This window comes from Eumetopias jubatus, unplaced genomic scaffold (assembly GCF_037043125.1).
Source record: "Eumetopias jubatus isolate StellerSeaLion01/CBP00866 unplaced genomic scaffold, mEumJub1_p1.0 scaffold_4, whole genome shotgun sequence".
NCBI classification, from domain to species: Eukaryota; Metazoa; Chordata; class Mammalia; order Carnivora; family Otariidae; genus Eumetopias; species Eumetopias jubatus.
In genome coordinates this window covers 35,376,271-35,397,599 of record NW_028274810.1, presented here as the reverse complement: position 1 = coordinate 35,397,599, position 21,329 = coordinate 35,376,271, and the positions used below count along the sequence as shown (strand labels likewise).

The window sequence follows — 21,329 nt, the reverse complement described above, 5'->3', positions numbered from 1 at the left end:
ATAAATATTAGTACATACTGGTAAATACTGGTACAGCCATTATGGAAAACAGTACGAAGTTTCCTCAAAAAAATTAAAAACAGAACTACCATATGATCAAACAATTCCACTTTTGGGTATTTATCTAAAGAAATAGAATACACTAACATAAAAAGATATATGCACCCCTATGTTCATTGCAGTATAATTCACAATAGGCAAGATACGGAAACAAAATCCAAAAATGGATTATCTAAAAATAATCCATTTGATGGGTGAATGGTTAAAGAAGTGATATGAAGGAGAGAAGATGGTGGCAGAGGAGGAGGACCCTAGACTCACCTTGTCCTGCGAATACAACTAGATAACTATCAAATCCTCTTAAAGACCCCAGAAATTGACCTGAAGACTGGCAGAACAAACTCCATGACTAAAGGTAGAGAAGAAGCCACATCAAAGAAGGTAGTAGAAAGTACAGAAATGTGGTTTGGGGAAGAAAGGATTATGGTTGATGTGTTGGGGAGGGAGCTGCTGTTGTGGAGGAGGGTGAGAGATAGACTAGCACCAGAGGAAAATGAATCCCCCTAGCAATGGCTTGGAAAGTGAGAGGGGCCAAATTTTGTAAGTTCTTACAACCAGCAGCACTTAAAGCCTGAAGTTTTAAAGCTCGGTGGGTATGGCTGAGATAGACTCCAGAGGGCATTGCCCTGATCTTGGAAAGAAGGCAGGCAACCTGTCAACATACAGCATTGAAACAGCAATCTGAAGAGTGTCTGGGGCACACAGTGGGGGGGTTATTCACTCATCTCGGAGCATGTCCCAAAGAGGCAGCATTCATGAAAAGACCCCTCTGGGAACAAATGAACAGGCTAGGGCCATGTCCCTGCCCTAAACTTCAGTATAAGCACAGGGCGCCCTGCAGAAACCAGCACAGCCCAATACTCCCTACCTAATTTGCTTACAACAAGCCCTGTCACCCCATGCTCCAGTGGAACCCGCCCTCTCAGTCATGCTTGCCTCAGTCCCAACCGGCCTCTCCCCTTTAAGATCAGCCCAAACACTTGCTCACATTGCATCTGTGAGGGTTTGCAGAACATCAGTTCCAGTGGCAGTGGCAACAGGTCTAATTTCACAAACAGAACAGAGCATACCCAGTTAAAAGGCCAGGGACCAAACACTGCTCACAATAGGCAAAGCGAGCCTCTGCAGATGACTGGCCTGATAGATAAAGCAGCCAGGACAAAACAGCAAAGCACACATATCCTGGAGATACTCTCAAAAGTGCCAGACTCTGAGGAACAAGGGATGCTACACAGCAGGGCAATACAGGACCTCTTCTTCATAAGGCCCATTACCCTCAAAAATAGCAGACATAGTTGACTTTCCTAACATGCAGAAACAGGCACAGAAACTTAGAAAAAATGAGGACAGATAAATTTATCCCAAATGAAAGAAAAGGAAAAGGCCACAGCCAGAGATTTAAGTGAAACAGATATAAGTAACATGCCTGATAGAGAATTTAAAATAATGATCATAAGGAGATTTCCCGGACTTGAGAAAAGAGTAAAAGACATGAGTGAGACCCTTAACACAGAGATAAGAAATAGTGAAGCAGAGATAAAAGGCTCCGTAAGTGAAATGAGAAACATGCTTGATGGAATTAACAGCAGGCTGGAAGAAGTAGAGGAACAAATTAATGACCAAAAAGAGTAATAGAAAGTAATCAAGCTGAACAAAAGAGAGAAAAAAGAATTATGCAAAAGGAGAATAGACTTAGGGAACTCAGTGACTCCCTCAAACATAATAACATTCATATTACAGGAGTCTCAGAAGAAGAGAGAGACAAGGGAGCAGAAAATTTATTTGAAGAAATAATAGCTGAAAGCTTCCCTAACCTGGGGAAGGAAACAGATATCCAGATCCAGGAGGCATGGAGAACCTCTATCAAAATCAACAAAACAGATCCACACCAAGACATTGTAATCAAACTGGCAAAATATAGTGATAAAGAAAAAAATTTAAAAGCATGAAGACAAAAGAGGACAGTAACATACAAGGGAAAACCCATAAGGGTAGCAGGGGTATTTTTCTACCATTGAAACAATGTGACATTTGTGTAGGAACAGACAATCATTCAAGGGGAATAGAAAACAAAATCCAGACATAGGCCAAAGAAACAAGAAAATTTAGTATTTGTTGAGGTAGCTTTAAAATGACTAAAGCAAAGACCAACTGCTTAACAAATAGTCCTGGAACAACTGATAACCCATTTAGAAAAAGACAAAATTAAATATATATATCACAACATTCAAAATTTTAAAAAAAGTTCCAAGTAATCTGCTCAAGTTACTTAGGCTGCTATCATTCAGAAGTACTAATCCCAAAAGTATGTTATTTTTCAGATATCAACTTAAACATTTTGCCACCCAATAATTAAGAAATGTTATCACAGAAGTATAAAAACTGGGTGTCATCATTTTGGCTCCTAATAGAATTACGTTTACTGAATTGTACTTTGGTATTATGACATCAGTCTGAAAGATGGAAATCACACAATACCATGAACTGCTGCCCTTCTTTTGAACTACTAATGTGTTTTTTATACAAGGGAGAAGAGAGTCATATAATTGATCATGTGTCACTGTTTTGGCCAGTAGGAAGTTCAGACTAAAATTTACAAAACAGTTCCAAAAAAATGTACAGGACTTTGTGGCTATACATTGAGAAAAGACAGTTTTTCAATCTCAGCTGAGTTCTTAATTTTTTTAACGTTATTTATTGATTTATTTATTTGTCAGAGAGAGAGAGCACAGCAGGGGGAGCAGCAGGCAAAAGGAGAAACAGGCTCCCCAATGAGCAGGGAGCCTGATGTGGGACTCGATTCCAGGACCCTGGGACCATGACCTGAGCCGAAGGCAGACACTTAACCAACTAAGCCACCCAGGCATCCCCTCAGCTGAGTTCTTAATACTACTCAGAAATTATTTTATAAGTCTTCAGTCACTCCCCCACTTACTCTTCACGGATCTCCTCAAGCACCCTCTTTCCACATGCCCACAGTCCTCTAACTCTTGGGATTGTCTCCTACTTACAGAGAAAACAAAATCTACTTATTTCACCTCCTTAACTTCTCCCTTTGAAACAAATACCTATACTTGTGCTATGCACAACTCATTTATTCTTGATCTTTTTTGCTTTTTAGAGAAATGTGAATTTCCCCCCAGGTGTTGCTTAAGTCCAACACTCAAATTTTTATAGTGGTTTGTTCTCATCCAGTTCTAAATATTTTCTAATTTCCACTGCGATTTTTTTTTCTTTTCTGTATGTTTTTACATTACCAAAGTTTATCTTAACAGCTCTTATATTGTTAATTTAAAACTTAATTGCACTCTAGTTAGAAAATGTATCCTTCTGGGGGTGAGTGTCCAGGCAGGGTATTTTCGAACCTTATTTCATATTCTCTCCCTAAATGATTTCATCTGTTATAACTGCTTCAAATAATATGTGCTTCAAATCTATGTGGATGATTACAAATGTTTATCTCTAGTCCTATTCTCTTCTGAGTTTTAGGCCTATAGTTTTCTATAGACTTATCAGGTTAATTTCTTGTATGTCCAACAGACACTGCAGCCCTAACAAATTCAAAACCAAAGCATTATGTCTACCACCCCTCTGAAAATCTTCTTCCTTCTCCCTTTTTATTCTCTATTTTTAGAATGGTGATCCCACATTCTACCCAACTCTTCAAACAAGAAACATCAAAATTGTCTCTTATTCCCGTCTTACACAAAGTAAATGAACTGGAGTGGTTCAAGAGCTGTGAATTCTATATCCTAATTATCTCTGGAAGCCGTCCTTTCTTCTCAATTGTAACAGGCCCTCATCATTTAGAGCCTGGCCTTGCATCATCCTCCTAAATAATGTTTAATTAGTTTTGTCACCTCTCCCTCTCTCCTTCTCTTTTACCGTTTTGCTCTTGCTACCACACGTGTTGAAAACACAAGTCTGATCATTTCATTCCCTTGCTTAAAAATCTTTGATCACTGCCTAAATAAAGTCTAAATTTAACACAATATATAAAACCCCTTATCTGAGAAAATTTATCTACTGCGCAAGTAGAAACTTCTCAGGCTTTATATAATATTAAACATACTATTGTAAATTCTTGGACCTGCAACTCTATCAAAAGTCTAATGTGATGGGTATTAAGGAGGGCACGTATTGCGTGAAGCACTGGGTGTCATATGCAAACAATGAATCATGGAACACTACATCAAAAACTAATGATGTACTGTACGGTGACTAACATAACATACATAACATAAAAGAAAGTCTTATGTTGAGAAGGAGTTGGATACAAGTGTTGCCTCATATATAACTGCCTACACATTATACTTTTATGATTAAAAAAAAACTTATGATCTTTAGACCACTTTTCCAAAACAACCTTGTACCAATTACATGAATACAGGTTACATCTTTGGCCCAAGGAAAACATTTAATGCAGGTGAGCAGGAGGAGTGGGCACAGTCTGACAAGGCTGGAGCTCAGGACCTTGTATTAGCAGTACATAAATCAAATACAATGAGACAATGTTTTGAATAATGATTGCAAATCATAAAATCTCAAAGGCAACAGAGAAAAAAGAAACATCTTTGGAAGACCAAGTATTGAGTAAAAACATGGCCCATGCATCCTTTAACCTGGCTTTAGGAAAAAAGGAGAAAATGATCCCAACCATACAGATAATTAGGAGGTGACACATTCCTCCCTAGCACGCATCCTATCTGTAACTAAAGTACAACAGAACAACCCATGTTCATAATAATAACCTTTAAAGATAATAAAAGATAAATTGGGTTCTGTATCCTCAGTATGAGAAGAGAGGTATATAGAATTAATTTCAAGAAGGTTTTCATGAAAAAATTATTAAAAGCATACAGGCTTACAGAAGATATAAACTTATATTAATGTGTTAATTACTATTTTAATTATCTGTTAATAATTGCTTCCAATTACTCCAAACAATTTCCTTCTTCCCAGAATGCTGACATCGATATATTGCTGTATTTTATCTCCTACTATGTCCTTATTAATAAAACTAGGTACAATGTAGTGTTTTAGATTTTTGAACTACCAATATCCAGTGTGTTTTTAAATGAGACAACAAGAAATAGGCATTTGCTGAAGAAATCAGCCAACCCTGAAAGAGAGATGCAGGGTAAGAAGTAGATTTTATGGTTTACAAAGAGAGGGAGAAAGCATCAGTACAGTGTTATTTCTAGAAATTCTGCCTACTGCTTTGACATTGTTTATTGTTCTGATTTATTTATTCTGAAGCCAAACTCATTTTTTCAGCTTTACTGCTGTTTCTATGATTCTGAATTAGATGTGTATGTGTATTTATATGTGTATGTACATATTTTTTGGCTTATATTTCTGAACTAGAGTGAGCTTCAGAATCTTTATCTCCATGTGGTATATATCTTTGACTCATAAAATGATTTTTAAAAAACTCAAATATTTCATGTTAGAAGCTTGTGTTCTTTGTGAATTTGCAGGGAAAAAAAAGACACTCTACATCAAGTACTCAGCCAAAGTCAAATTTCAAAGAATAAACAAGCAAATTTGATATATGTACTATAGACTTAATTGTATTTATTCTAGAATATGAGATCTAAATGATATATGCATACAGGAAAATTAAAAATTCAGTGGAGTTTATCCTGAAATTTGATTTCATGCCCCAAGTATGTGTTATTAATAGTTGTGCCAAACAAATAAGTCAGCTGTGATCGAATCAGGACTATAATGTGGCTAATACCTTTCTGTTTCCTCGGGATCACTGTTGCATACCTTTTAATATGGGATAAAAGATTTAGTCCAAACTATTTACAAAGATGTGAATTTTAACGAGAATCTTTCTTAAGCCTGTTATGTAAAAACAGGCTTTATAATCAAGTTTAATTTTTACTTTTGTTTCAAATTTATTATCTTCCAACCAACATTTTACCTCTGGTCCTGGAGGGCCACATGGTCCTTGGGGTCCCGAGTCACCTATCTGGCCCTAAAATGGGGGTGGGGATCAAAGTATAAGTATTAATCTGATATATACAATTTAAAACAGAAGCAGACATATGGTAAGCAAAAAGAACTCAATGTATTATGCCACACAAAATTATAATGACTTTTCAGCAAACAACAATGAATATATTATGTCAAACAAAGTTGTAACTATCATTCAGAAAGACTTAATTTGTAACCATCATCACTGTGGAAAACTCATTTAAATAAAAGATGTATGGAGTAATATATAGTTACTCCTAAGTGTTGGAGATACAAACAAATTGAGTTAAGCGCTCAAATCAAGAAAAAAGTAGTGTGTGTATGTGTAGGTTAACCAGAGATAAGGCAATAAAGTTTGACTCAAGATAGGGGACTCTAAAGGAGGAACTGCTTTCATAAATAACCAGAGTCCGGGACTGTCCCTGAAAATTCCTCTCTCCTTTGATACTACAAGAGGCCTGATTTAGTAATTAAGAATCATCTGGATTTAAGTCCCTGCTGCTTAATCTCTCTTAGGCTCAAATTCTCTTAACAATAAAATAGGAATAATAGTGATAACAAGTACTAACATTGTTACAGGGTAATTGTGAGGATTAAAGGAGACAATATATTTAAGGTGTTTAGTTTAGCACCGTGTCTGGCAATAAATGTTAACCAATTTTATAACCATTAATCTTTCCCTTTATATCCTCTGTCCTCTCCTAGGTACCTATAATTCCTAGATTGTTTTGATCATTATATTAAAATGTTGAGGATTTATTGTCAATATTTCTGAAGCCATTTTCTGACATCTGGATTAACCATGTGAAATCAGGGCTGGAGAGGAAGTTCAGAGGAGAGAAAAGTGGTTATAAAGCCTGAAACTAGAGATGAAAGGAGGCAGTAATCTGATACCCTTGCTTTCATAAGAAAAATTACTGAATTCATTATTTTTGTCATATTAAATTTCTATGTGAGTTTCAAATTTGACCTAATAGGTCTCAGATTACATAAAATTACAAGAAATAATGTGTGCTTATCCACGTTTCAAGAAGTAAAGCACAGTTTTCCATAAGCACTAAAGTCATTCTCATACAATGCTTAAGTATCTGGGTATCTGGATACAAAACAGTACACAATAGAACTACTGCAATCAAATCCAGAGAAAAGTAATGAAGTATTATATAAAACTTGATTTAGGTTCTCCTAAATAAAGTCATAATTCATCATAATCAGTATCTAGAGGAGTCTTAAATTCTTTAAAATGGCAAGTACCTCTCTTAAGGAGGTACTTTATCTCTTAAAGAGATAAAGATGGGGCTCTCACTGGAGACCTCTGGTGGCAAAAAAACAAATGAGAAGCTAAATTTACAAGCTTTGAGGAAAAAATAGCATACTCTATATCTTTGTTTTCAGAAAAGTTAATTGACAACCACATAGTTAAAAGCACAAATTTTGGAAAAATTTCATTCTTCAGAATAAATCATTTTTGAAAAACTTCAACTGGAAGTTTCCTTGAATGTCAAGTCTCCTTTATAAAAACTGAATTTTCAAGTAAGTTTTAGACAATGGAGTAATGATTAAGTAAACCTCTATAACTGAAAACAACTTCTAGTAAAAATATGGAAAAACATAATAATTGTCTTTGTTTTCTTTGTTTTAAGGAAAGAATATTTCTTAACTTCTGATTGGTAATTGTCTCTGGTTTTTAGATGCTTGCTGAGCAAAAGACACCCTAATTCCAAAATGAAGAAAGCTTTCCAAATCAGGACATTCTTTCTTTTATCTTGTAAGTATTCCTTCATGTTACAACTTAGATTCATTTGGGAAAAAAAAATATCACTAATGACTGCATTTAGAAAACAGAAAGCCAAAAGTAGGAGATATAAAATAAGAAAGACGTCCTTATGACTTTGACATTCTTTGTCATGATAGTAAACAAATGATTTAGATAGGCCCTAACTTGTATAATTTCTTTTTAATATAACAGATTCAGCGCAAGCAATTTTTCATTAAACAGGTGTCTCCTTCCAAAACTAGGGAAGGTTTCCAGGTCAAACCCCTACAGTTTTTTTCTATTAATAAGATACAAACAAGTGATAAAGTGAGAGACTACAGATGCTCACAAATATTAATTCATAAATATCTATCTTTAGTCTGATGTATATTTTTCAAAGATTTGATAAAACAAACAAAAGATGGTCAACTATCTTCGGCCAAAGTAATCCCTGCTGACATTAAAATTTTTTTTATTAGAAAAATATAGAAAGGTACAAAATGAGCAAGTAAAACCCCCACTTTTATCATCTTAATACTCCCTGCATCACAGCCCTAAAAAAACATACTAGAGTTGGTTCTGGTGATTTATTTCAGGAAAAAAAATAACATTAAGGGTTTTAAGACAATGTGTTAAGGTGAAACAGGCTCTCCACCTTTTCTTTAGGTTAGACTGGAGAAATACTGGTAAACACTATCACTGAGAGAGGAAATTAAAGAGTCACAGATTTGCAAGGAACTTACACAGTGGTTAAATGCTCAAGGTCATAGCAAGTCAGTGTAGGGCTGGGACTAAAATCTAAGTCTGTTTCTCAGAGCAGTATACCCCCCCTGCCTCACAATAAACATATTACCAATATAAACTGTATCAAAAAGTAAGGGAGGGGCTCCTGGGTGGCTCAGTCGTTAAGCATCTGCCTTCAGCTCAGGTCATGATCCCAGGGTCCTGGGATCGAGCCCCATATCGGGCTCCCTGCTCAGTGGGAAGCCTGCTTCTCCCTCTCTCACTCCCCCTACTTGTGTTCCTTCTCTCACTTTGTCTCTCTCTGTCAAATAAATAAATAAAATCTTTAAAAAAAAAAAAAGTAAGGTAGACATTAAAAAGGTTTACTTTGTATAAGCATGATATCTGACTTTAGTTTTCTCCAGCAATTAATTGTAAAGCATTACAGAATAATATTGATACCATTTATTACTTAGTATTGGCCTTAGAAAATGTGTTGTACCCACTCCTTTTACTATTATCAAAAGTCAGAAAACCTTCACATTATGAACAACTGAGGATGTAAGAAGTTTAGGGTCTTACTTCGCCAACCGCTGCAGATATTCTAAGTTCCTGTTATGTGATTAGAATCCTCCTTGAAAAACGGAAGCTTTTTGTTGGTTTCATGACCTATTTTTCTCTCCCTTATTTATACTCTTTGGAATTTCTGAGATTCAACTCCAGAACCCAAGTCTGGGTACATGACTGACCAGGTTTAGTCTGAGTCCAGGGCAAAAAACTAATAAGAGTGAAGCTCATCACCAGCACGTCACTTGACAAAAAGATACTGAACATTTTTCTTTGGAATAAATACTTTCTGAGAGATGTATATGAAATGCTGTCACTGTTAGAAGTCATACAGAATGAAGTATATAAAGTACTATAATTTAATGCTGCTTCCTCTGACAAAAAAATAAAGAAGCCTGAGATGGGAGGAGGGAGTTAGAGGAAACACGATGATTTGCTCAGGGAACCACACTCTTTTTAAAATGTATATTTTAATATTATATTAATAAGTTATAATCTTCCATCTGTTTATTTCTATCTACAATCACCTGCAACTTCATAGAGTTGCAATCAATATTAAAAATCCTAAAACAATCTTAAAATATTAATTTTTTTAATATTTAATATTTAAATTTTAATATTTAAAATACTGTTTAAGTACCCTCAAACAGTATGGCATAGTGGCTAAGTACGTGAGCTCTGACACATGATTATCTAGGTGACCAACAAGTAACTGTGGAACCTTGGGCAAGTTATTTGACTCTGTTTCAGTTTCCCTAATCTGTAAAATAAGAATAATAACAGTACCAACTTCATATGATTTTTGTAAAGATTAAATTAGAGGTACAGACCTTAGAATAGAGACTGGTACTTTGTAAACACTCAGTAAATCTTAGCTATAATAATTATTATGACTTTTAATATATAGAGACATGCTGTTAACTCATGTTTAACCATTATTTAAATGATTTTAATTACTCAGTAATTTTAGTTTGAGTTTGGTTTCATGTTAACTACAATATAAAATATTCTTTTTTTTCCCAACTAATTGATGCCCAAAGGTTAAAAAAAAAAGACAAAGAACTAGTATATTTGTGCTCACAGAGTGTGACATGCTATATTTTCTTCAAAATATTTCTTTAATGAAATATATTGGAATGAAAGATATTTGGAAAAATTAAAAATATTATTTAAGGTGCTTTGTATTTTCTGTCTTAAATGTTCATTGTTTACTTTAGATACTATCCATAACAGATCAAACAAGATCTTTAGGGCTCACAGAAATTTGGTTTTAGCCTGGGATGAGGTGGGGGCAGGAAGGATGAGGTCCAATACTCTATGGAATGTGGGCTGAAAACTGGAAGGATTATCTATACCCTAAAACTGAAGAGAAAAAATGCCAGACTGGTAGGCTTATCTCCTACTTCTTATATTCTACTAATACCAACAAGTGTGAGGACTCATGCTATGATGTACACTTCATTAATGGGAAAGAGCAAAGCAAAAGTTCAAACCTACTGAAGGTCCTGGCTTTCCTCTCATCCCTGGTGGTCCTGGAACACCAACAGCACCCTAGAGGATGAGAATAATAGAGAAGATGAAAGCTATTATACCACAAAAGGCAGCTATGCCTCTATATACAAACTGCTTAAAAAATTAATGGAGTGAATCTAAAAACTTTGAGAAAACCATTTCAAACAAGACCTGTAAAACCATACTGATACCATATCCTAACAAACTACATGCTTAAAATAATCATACTCCTTTCTTTTTAAAGAATTTATACCTTTTCACTGAATTTTTTGTATTTACATAAACTAAATGGAAAAAAAAATTACCTTGTCTCCAGGATACCCTAGTTCTCCTGGCTCTCCTGTAATGCCTTGTTCACCCTAGAGGGCACAATTTCATACAAAGACACTTAAGTAACACAAACATGGCAATATTATAAGAAAGTAAAATTAATTATAGAAGAATAGTTTCTCTCTTTTTCCTACTTCTGATAAAAACTGTATATCTGACAGTATACATTAGATCCCATATATAAAAACAAGATATTTTGTTGAATCACAGATCTGTACTTCTGAAACAAATAATGCAACATATGTTAAGAAAAAAGAAAAAGAAGAAGATAGCAGGAGGGGAAGAATGAAGGGGAGTAAGTCGGAGGGGTGACGAACCATGAGAGACAATGGACTCTGAGAAACAAACTGAGGGTTCTAGAGGGGAGGGGGGTGGGGGGATGGGTTAGCCTGTATTAAAGAGGGCACGTTCTGCGTGGAGCACTGGGTGTTATGCACAAACAATGAATCATGGAACACTCCATCAAAAACTAATGATGTAATGTATGGTGATTAACATAACAATAAAAATTTTAAAAAAAGAAATGCAACAGAAAAAAAAAACAAGATATTTTATAAGTTGTATTGACTAAAAAGAAAAAAATAAATGTGATGAGAAATTATCTCTATGATAATGTAAATATTTAAATCACCTTATCACCTTTCATTCCAGGTAGGCCCTTATTCCCAGAAAGACCCTAAAAAAAAAAGGGATATTTTGTGACATCGTAGAGAAATTAAAGGGAAATATCCATTATGCAAATAGAGACATACCATTGGGCCAGGAGTTCCAGAAAGTCCGAATGGTCCAATAGGGCCAATACTGCCCTGAAAAGCAATTAAACAGAAAGGCATCATTAAGCATCCACTAGGATTGGAAAGAGAATATGGTAAAATTAATGAACTAGCCCAGAACAGTTCATCTCACTAAGCGCCCACACGTGCCTTGTTCTTCCACAACTTCTTTTCCTCTCCACATTAATAAATCATACCAATGTGTGAAACTTTAGTGAGGTCATCCTACTCCCTGAAGCTCTCCATACCAGGCTAGTCCACAAGGATCCTCCCCTTCCTTTAGTTCGTATAAGGCTTAACCGTCCCCGACATTCATCTTGAAATATTTCTCTAACTAGATAATATCTTGAAGATAAGGGAAATATTTTTTCCTTTCCTAGTAAGTGCCACATTCCCAGGAGGTATTCAATAAACACTTCATTTGATCATCTTATATTTTTATTTCACCCATTTATTCAGGAATTATGTATTGGGCACTTACTATGTTCCAGGCATTCCAGTGATTTTATTTCGTGATTTGAAATTTGTAAATGATAAAATTTACCATAATTTCAGGGATAAGCTGAGTACTGAACAAAAGACTCTACTCTTCTGGGCTTCTGTCAGTCATACATCGTTTAACATTTGTTGAACATAACATGTACACAGACACTGTAGTTGTGTGGAGGAAATAAAGATGAAAAAGACATAGTCACCAACATCAAGGTTCTCAGTTTAATGCTCCAATGCAAGATTCCTCAAAAATGTAACAAACTATCATCTCCAGCAAGCAAGTGATTTAAAAAAAACTCCTCAAATATATCATCTTAGAAGACAAAGGACAATAGCCACAATAAGGGTATTTCAAAGTAAAATTTGAAAAAAAAATGGTTTGGGAATCACTTACAATTTTCGTGCCACTGACACCTTCATTTTCCTTCTTTCTGTTGCTACCTCTCTGTGCCTACCTTCTGTATCATCCTTCATCTTCAAAGAACAAGTTGGCTTAAACCTCCCCTTTATGGTTTTCAAATGTTAAGGAACTTCTAAAGGTGTATTTGTGGCAATGCTAAAAATGTTGCCCCTTTTACCAAATTGCTTAGGAAAGCATCCCAGGTTTGCACCAACCCTTCCTGTCTTGTCTACTTCCATTTGTCCCTACTCCTCCTTTACTTCTCCCTCCTCCAAATCCCACATTCTAGCCACAATGGACTGTTTTCCATTCTCTGAACATGCTCTCTCTTTATCACATGCTCCAAGCCTTCAAAGATGTGGTTACCAATACTGGAATGGCTTTCGACTACACTCATGAGTATACTGTACTATACTCCCCCCTGTGTTCCTAGTCCACACATTCTGTGAAAGCAGAAGCGAGTTGATTGACATTTTACTTTCCAGACCCAACATAGTAATTGGCACATAATTGTTTTGAAATAAAGTATGGAATGAATACTGAAGGACCTGTCAGAATAGTCAGAAACAAAAAGACAAGAAATAACTAGTGGTGGGGATGTGGAGAAAAAGGAAGCCTTGCGCACACTGGTGGAAATGCAAATTGGTGGAGCCATTGTGGAAACCAATATGGACACTCTTCAAAAAATTAAAAGTAGAATTACCATATGACTCAGTAATTCCACTACTGACATTTACCCAAAGAAAAGGAAAACACTAATTCGAAAAGATATATGGACTCTATGTTTATTGCAGCATTACTTTCAACAGCCAAGACATGGAAGCAACTCAAATGTCCATCCATAGACAAATGGATGAAGAAGATGTAGTATACAAACACACACACACACACACACACACACACACACACACACGAATATTACTCAGCCATAAAAAAGACTGATATTACTCAGCCATAAAAAAGACACACACGTGCACAGACACACACACACACACACACACACACACACACACACACACACACACACTGGAATATTACTCAGCCATAAAAAAGACTGTTGTTTCTTGCCACTCAAAACAACATGGATGGACCTAGAGGTTAAAATGCTAAGTAAAATAAACAGAGAAAGACACTTAACCATATGATTTCACTCATATGTGCAATTTAAAAAACATGTGCAATTTAAAAAACAAAATAAATGAACAAAAAAAAGGTAAACAAACAAAAAACCAGACTCTTAATTAATTAAGACTCTTAATGCAGAGAACAAACTGGTAGTCGCTAGAGGGGAGGTTAGGGGTGGGACGGCTGAAATAGATGAAGGGGATTAAGAGCACACTTAACATAATGAGCACTGATTGATGTACAGAATTATTGAATGATTATACTGTACATTTGAAACTGATATAACACTATGTTAATTGTACTTCAGTAAAAAAAAATTTTAAACAGTGATTTCAAGAACTCTATCTCCCAACATAACAGAGCATTGCTAATAGTTTACACTCATATAATACAAATTTCAGAATGGAAAATATGACATCTTTACTTTAGTGTGAGTCCTAAAGTCTGTGAAATATAACTGAGATAAATTATTTCCAATATGTTTAATCCTGAAATATATGAGACTGTGAGAGGGAAGAGTAATATTTTCCAACTTAAAACAGATATGCAATATTCATATATCACTGACAAATTCTATCAGTAGGAAACAATTGTTCTTATAATTACAGTGGCTAGTTTATTCAGAGTTCATAGCTTAAAAATAATGAGAGTTTCAAAAAATACAATAAACATTTCTGCTTGGAAATTATGCAGCAATAATCTATGTAAGTATGGAAGACTCTGAAAAACAAACTGGGGGTTCTAGAGGGGAAGGGGGTGGGGGGATGGGTTAGCCTGGTGATGGGTATTAAAGAGGGCACGTTCTGCGTGGAGCACTGGGTGTTATGCACAAACAATGAACCATGGAACACTACATCAAAAAACTAATGATGTAATGTATGATGATTAACATAACATAATAAAAAAACAATAAAAAATCTTATAAACATAAACAAACATTTCTTTGTCATCCTGTTGGTTTTTTCTATAGGCAACAATATTAACTTTGTTTCAGTAAATATATCACTGTGCATAGACTAATATCTTCAGATGAATGTACTTTGTTTGCACAATCTACTGTTTTACTTTTTTAGTGACTCTAAAAGAATTAACACAAAATAGTAAGTGTTGAGAGATATCAAAGATGTAAAAGATTATAGTAAAGATATAAAAGATTTAGGGATGCCTGGGTGGCTCAGTCAGTTAAGCGTCTGCTTTCAGCTCAGGTCATGATCCCAGGGTCCTGGGATCGAGCCCCGCATCGGGCTCTTTGCTCAGCGTGGAGCCTACTTCTCCCTCTGCCTATGCTGCTCCCCCTGCTTGTGCTCTCTCTCTCACTGTCAAATAAATAAATAAAATCTTTAAAAAAATATATACACATATAAGATTTAGTAAAATAGGGAATTGAAAAGTAAAATAGTATGGGTATAGGAAGCTCCAAGAAATAGCAAACATTTTGTGGTATGTTACAAATGGTGTGGAAAATCCTAGTCCTGAAGAACTATAGCTTTCTCAAAGCAACCTGCAATAGGCTAACAGCAGTTTTCAGCTCCACAGGATAATGTGAAAGTCTTCAGAACTCTCTGCTTACCATACTCCTCTTCCATGAGAACACAGAGAAGATAGGAGAAACACTTCCATGCGTGGCAGCTTAGCTGAGGGTGTCTGGGATACAGCACCAAAGGCAGAAGAGCCTCCCACACACCCAGAAATAATAAAGAACTTTCAAGTCAAAGTGAGTCAAAGAAACAGAGATTCAAGGATGGGTTCTTCATATAAAATGAGCACCCGCCAGCCAATTAGAGCTCATACAAGTGAGCACACTGTAGAGAAGACTGTGCGCTCCTCTTCAGGCTCTCCAACCACATCCACCCACACTCACAGATAATAATCACTATCGCTAACTAAGAAAGCAAATGACAATCAGCTGCAAGGAAAAAGTCATTTAGAGAAAGCTGTATCATCTCTTGTCAGAAACTGTACTTCCTATAAGGGAACAGGCAGATGTGTGCTTGCGGATAAACTGGGCAAGCAGTTTACTATGTTTACTATGAAATATAAAGGTTCTATATAAATCTTTCACAATTATCTTCAAAACCTCACCTCCTTCCATTCCACTTCCATCCCCCCATACTTCCTAGGCTACAATTCCCCTACTCCTCTTCCCCCTGCCCAAACATCACCTTTTTTTCACCTCTTCTGTGCATTTAAAGAGGCATTCTTCTGCCTAAAGAGCGCTTTTCCTGTCTACTCCACTCCACTCATGCATAATCTTCAAGATATAATTAAAACACATCTGTTTTGTGAAGCCTCCTCTCTCAAGATAACATAAATTGTTCCTTTCTCAGTGGTTTTTAGTCCATTAGAGCAGTGATCACATCGTATGACATACCTATTTTTCCTTCTATGCCATTGGATTATAATGTTGCCAAAAAACAGAAATCTTGTTTGTATTTTTAGGCCTAGCTCTAGTTCAGCATTTGATACACAGTAGGTACTCACACTGTTTTGATTTAAAAATTTAGTAAATGTAAAATGGAGGTTGTAATACCTATTCTATCTACTTGAGGAACAAATGAGATATGTGTGTGAAAGTACTCTGAAAAGTACAAAGTACTATCAAATCAATGTAGAGATGAGGATTACAAAGATGACTGTTAGTATCATTCGCCATTTTCTTTTCTGTAGAATCTCTTCCCAGCAACCAAAGGGTAAATTGAGAAAGAGAAAGGACAAAAAACAAAAACAAAACAACAACAACAAAAAACCCAGTTATTTTTACTAAGCACTTTTATGTGTTGGTACTGTGCAAAGTCCTGGAGTTGAAAAATGAGTAAGAGTTAACTGTTAGGTAGAAAAGTACAGGTAAAGTGTTTCAGGTAGACAACTAAGTTCAAGTGCAAAGCCATATCGTAGGAAGGCTGCATGGCACCTGAGAATAAACAGTTTTGCTAGTGCACAAAGTATGTCTCAAGATCCAATGAGAACCAAAACAGTCTAGACATGCTAAGAATTTTGGGTCTTAAACTTGAGCATAAAAGCAGAAGCTGCTGAGTTAACCAACTGAGAGGTTAAATGAAGAATGCATAAAAACTATCTTTGGAATCCAGCTCCCTTTCCCAGTTTCCTTTCTACCCCATTGGTAAGGCCACAACTACCACCTACAGGTTTAATCCTATTCTAAGTTCCGAGAAAAAACAAATTGGCCCTTTGGGTTCCACCTTCAAACAGAGCTTCTCATGAAGCCTAAAGAAATCTCATAAGATAAATGGTATACATTTTAAGGTAATACAAGTTTTAAGGAGGTGGTATAGCACACTGGTAGAATTTTGGGCTCTGGTTTAGATCACCTGGCTTCAAAACTGGGCCTAACACTCATATGAGTGCTCTTGGCTTGTTCTGAAAATTAAATGACCTAGCACTGACTAGCACATGGAAAATACTAAATAAAAGTGAGCTGTTATTGGGGTGCCTGGGTGGCTCAGTTGGTTAAGCATCCAACTCTTAGTTTCGGCTCAGGTCATGATCTTAGGATCATGAGATCAAGCCCTGCTCTGAGCCCACCATTGGGCTCTGCGCTCAGCAAGCAGTCTGCTTGAGCTTCTCTTTCTCTGCCCCTTCCCCATGCTCTCTGTCTCCCTAAAAAAATAAGTAAATCTCTTCTTAAAAAAAGTGAGCTGTTACTGCTAATTTTAATATTAGTATACTAATATTATCATGTAAAAGAAAAGTTTAAATGTCTTAGACTCACTCAGGTTCTCTGACTCTTAATTCTATATTCTTGCCAGCCCCAAATGGCAAGTTAAAACTTGTTATACTGATTTTCACCATAGTTCCAATAATTGAACTCCTGATGTATTCCTTTGGTCAAGTTGTCACCTTCTGCCTTGGGGCAGTTAAGGTGGGGGGAAAAACATTAAATTTGGACTCAAAAGACCTGTGTTCAAATTCAGGCTAAAAATAATTGTGGCTGTAATTTATGGCATAAAACTCTGGAGTCTTAAGTACCTACTTCATGTGTTACGAGCAAGCTCTAAATTGATTTTTAGGGAAAATCTTACCTCTGCCCATGGTCATTTCCAATTTTTATATGGATATACATATAATTTTAGGATTCTATTTTCATTAGGCTCCTTACATTTTGTAAAAGTATGTGAATCTTGCCTTTGGCTCAGCTGACTGTTAAAGCACATGGCTCTTCAATTTATATAAAATATCTGCAACTTACATCCCTATCATGAACCATAAGCTTGACTGAGAGAATATATTTATGAAGATACGGCAAAAGTAGCAGTCTGTTTGCTTCAATGAATATTCTAAAATTTATCAGATCACTACATATCTGGAGTAGATTATTTTGCTCTCCACAGAATTGCTTTTACTAAACTGTACTTTGCCTAGATTAGAAACTCCAGTGAAACTCAGAGTTAAATTCACTGAATAAAAGTGGACAAATAATACAATCACTTATATTTTTAGTATATAAAATTAGGTATTAAAATGTTAGCAGCAGGGCGCCTGGGTGGCTCAGGGCTCAGGTCATGATCTTGGGGTCCCGGGATAAAGCCTCGTGTTGTTAGGCTCCCTGCTCAGTGGAGAGTCTGCTACTCCCTCTCCCTCGCCCTCTGCCCCTCCCCCCTGCTCGTGCACACTCTCTCTCTCTATTTCAAATAAATACATTTAAAAAAATCTTTAAAAAATGTTTAGCAGAATTAGTGAAGTGCAACTACTACCTATTGTTCAGGATGTTTCCCAACCATTTATTCAATTTTATTCCAGAAATAAAATCTACAGTTACCATGTGCTATAAAATGGTATGGTATGATATTTAGCCCTATCTTTATCTATCCAGGCCACATGGTATGAAAGAATATTTCAAAGGAGAGAAGTGGCTGTTCTATGTCATACTTTTGAAGAAACAGTCTTAGGTATCTATTAATGAGACAGACATAAATACATATGTACACATAAATCTGTAGAAGTTTGTTATTTTAGGTTATCATAAAATTTATTTTTTGATTCATACTCCTGGTCTAATTTGTGTATCTGGTGGGAAAATACATTTGAGCAAGTCTGATATCCAACAATGATGCTAAAACATCTCATTTTTCTAAAGATTTTAAAGCGCATCTAACAAATATAAACACAATATTTTATAAGAATGATAATACTTGATACTCACTCTAAGCCCAGGAAATCCTGGAGGACCAATGCTACCTACAAGTCCCTATATAAAAGAAAAGTACAAAGTTGGTTAAATACAATTGCAAACTACTGAGGGCATTTTTTAAAGACAAAGACAAATACTTCTAGAAAAAAAATATGTCAAATTTTACCCTCATGCATCCTCCTAAGAAGTGTAAACTCTGGTGGCAGTTTAAGTTCTCAAAAATGCCCCTGGCTCCATGCTTTTGGATGCAAGGACTACCACCTAGCCTAGGATATAGATTGTTCTGTGTCTTTTATATATCTAATAAAGAAAGTAAATCCTATAAGTAGTCAGCATTATAGACATAACCAACATATGTATTATATAATAAGATAAGTTGTCAGTATATAGAGTTAGAAGAGTATTTTCAGATGGTTTAAAACACTACCCACTCTCGAAGTATAATATTTAAATTCTCTAAACTTCAGTTTTCTCATTATAAAATAGGAATAATAACATTTGGGGATGCCTGGGTGGCTCAGTCAGCTAAAGTGTCCAACTTTTGATCTCGGCTCAAGTCTTGATCTCAAGGTCGTTGAGTTCAAGCCCCCATGTTGGGCTCCACAGTGGGCATGGAGTCTACTTAAAAAAATAAAGGAATAATAACACTTGTTCTCAATGATGTAAAGATCACAATGAAAACTGTTATAATGTACAAAAGGTTTTGAAAAATTTCTCACAAATGTAAGAAATTACCAATATCATTAATTATATATATAATAAATGAGATTTTAAATTATCAATATTAATTTTTCCACTTGATTTGTGATGGTCTTTTGAACCTGTCATTATAGTCTTTATGATAATCCCCAATCCACTCCATGGCAGTGTCACATGATACGAAGTACAAGAATGCCCCCCCTTTTTTGTATTTCAAGTTCTGTTTTGAAAATAAGGTAGAGTAAAAAATGTAGAGAATCATAAGCCAATAAACTAAAACAGCCAGTTTATTATTATATTTTAAAGATAGTAAAGCCTGAAAATGCTCTTCAAGAAGCATTATATTTAAATAAAGAGCATATTTCAAAAAGAAATATTTTAAACCCTAACAAACTTCATGTATATTTAACTGACAAAGAATTAAATGAGATGGCTTCACAGTAGTTATGCAAGTACATAAGTGGTATTAAAGGAAAAAGTAAATAATGCTTACTTTTTACTCTTGAAACACTCTTGTCCCAGAATCAAGGGCAAGAAAACTATGGTAAATATTCTACTTAAAACATCATTCAGGTTTTTAATGATTTATTTGGAAATCAGTTCTACTCTTATCTGCCAAGACTTACAACAAATAAAACTTTGGCTAAACTAACTGAATAACTAATAAAGTCATAATTTAGAAAAATAAATTAAAAAGAAACTATTTTCTAACACTTTTAAGTATAAATGCTAATAATTTACCTATACCTAAATATAGGAACTACTCCTAATTTAGGCTATAAGGATTTAGTGATTGACTCTAATTCACCTTAAAATCTTATTAAAAGAACATATGCATGGAATAGATTGGAGAGAGCTGATAGATGTTTACTGAGAGCAAAAAAAAAAAAAAATGAGATTTTTCTACCTAATGTCAAAAAAACAACAATCCACCATCATTCTTTGATAATATAATTAAACTAATTATAGAATAGTAACTCCCTAATCTGAAAATAATAGCTGAATAATCCCAAAGTAGAAGACTTCTCTAGAAATAAATACCCAAAAGTCAGGTAAATCAATGACAGGCTTGAGTCAAAAAGAGCAGTCACTGAGTGCACAATTTTTACATGAGGCTTGCTAGTACATTCATGTACATGAAAGGCTTTCCCCTCATCCCAAAAATGTACAAGTCAGCATTATGATTGTATATTTCTAAAATTTCATTTAAGTAGGTACATGTAACATGGTCACAACGATTTATTTTAATGATTATCTCCCAAGACAGAATTGACTCAGAACATTTTTGTCTTTACAAATTGGAATGTGCACAAAAGTCTCAAAACTGTCTGGCCGATCATGCTTATTTGAATGTCATAATGAGGACGGCTAGTGCAGGTGCTGTGATGTCTGAGTGACGTCAGATCGCAAGGCTGGACCATCACAATGTACTCACAGGACTGCCATCAGGGCCAGCAGGACCTCTGTCTCCAAAGTCACCCGGAAAACCCTGGCCCAGGGAAAAAAGAAGAAATGCTATTAAAACCAACACAGATAAAGAATTCACTTTTGTTGTGTTTTCTGATAAGGAACTGATTAATAGGAAATATTTATTTCCTAACCTCTAAATTGTAGTGCAACAAAAACTTGTATTTGTTTCGTATAACACTTCATTGATTTTGTTCAGTACAATATTTCTGTGTTTTACAAAAATTATTTTATATGCCAAATAACATACACAGAAAGTGAAGTTGGAGAAAATATACATTTGTTCAGCAC

At 35.3% G+C, this 21,329-nt stretch overlaps 1 protein-coding gene across 1 annotated transcript in view; it reads right to left on the bottom strand.

Moving 5' to 3' along the window:
- Positions 1-21,329, bottom strand: part of COL24A1 (collagen type XXIV alpha 1 chain) — a 381,932-nt gene that overhangs the window by 240,713 nt on the left and 119,890 nt on the right. Inside the window, exons 13-19 of the mRNA XM_088022947.1 lie at positions 21,007-21,060; positions 18,885-18,929; positions 11,686-11,739; positions 11,565-11,609; positions 10,909-10,962; positions 10,589-10,642; positions 5,993-6,046 (exon numbers count right to left, since the gene is read on the bottom strand). Coding sequence (XP_087879073.1) covers positions 5,993-6,046; positions 10,589-10,642; positions 10,909-10,962; positions 11,565-11,609; positions 11,686-11,739; positions 18,885-18,929; positions 21,007-21,060 — 360 coding nt within the window. The remainder of the gene's footprint in view (positions 1-5,992; positions 6,047-10,588; positions 10,643-10,908; positions 10,963-11,564; positions 11,610-11,685; positions 11,740-18,884; positions 18,930-21,006; positions 21,061-21,329) is intronic.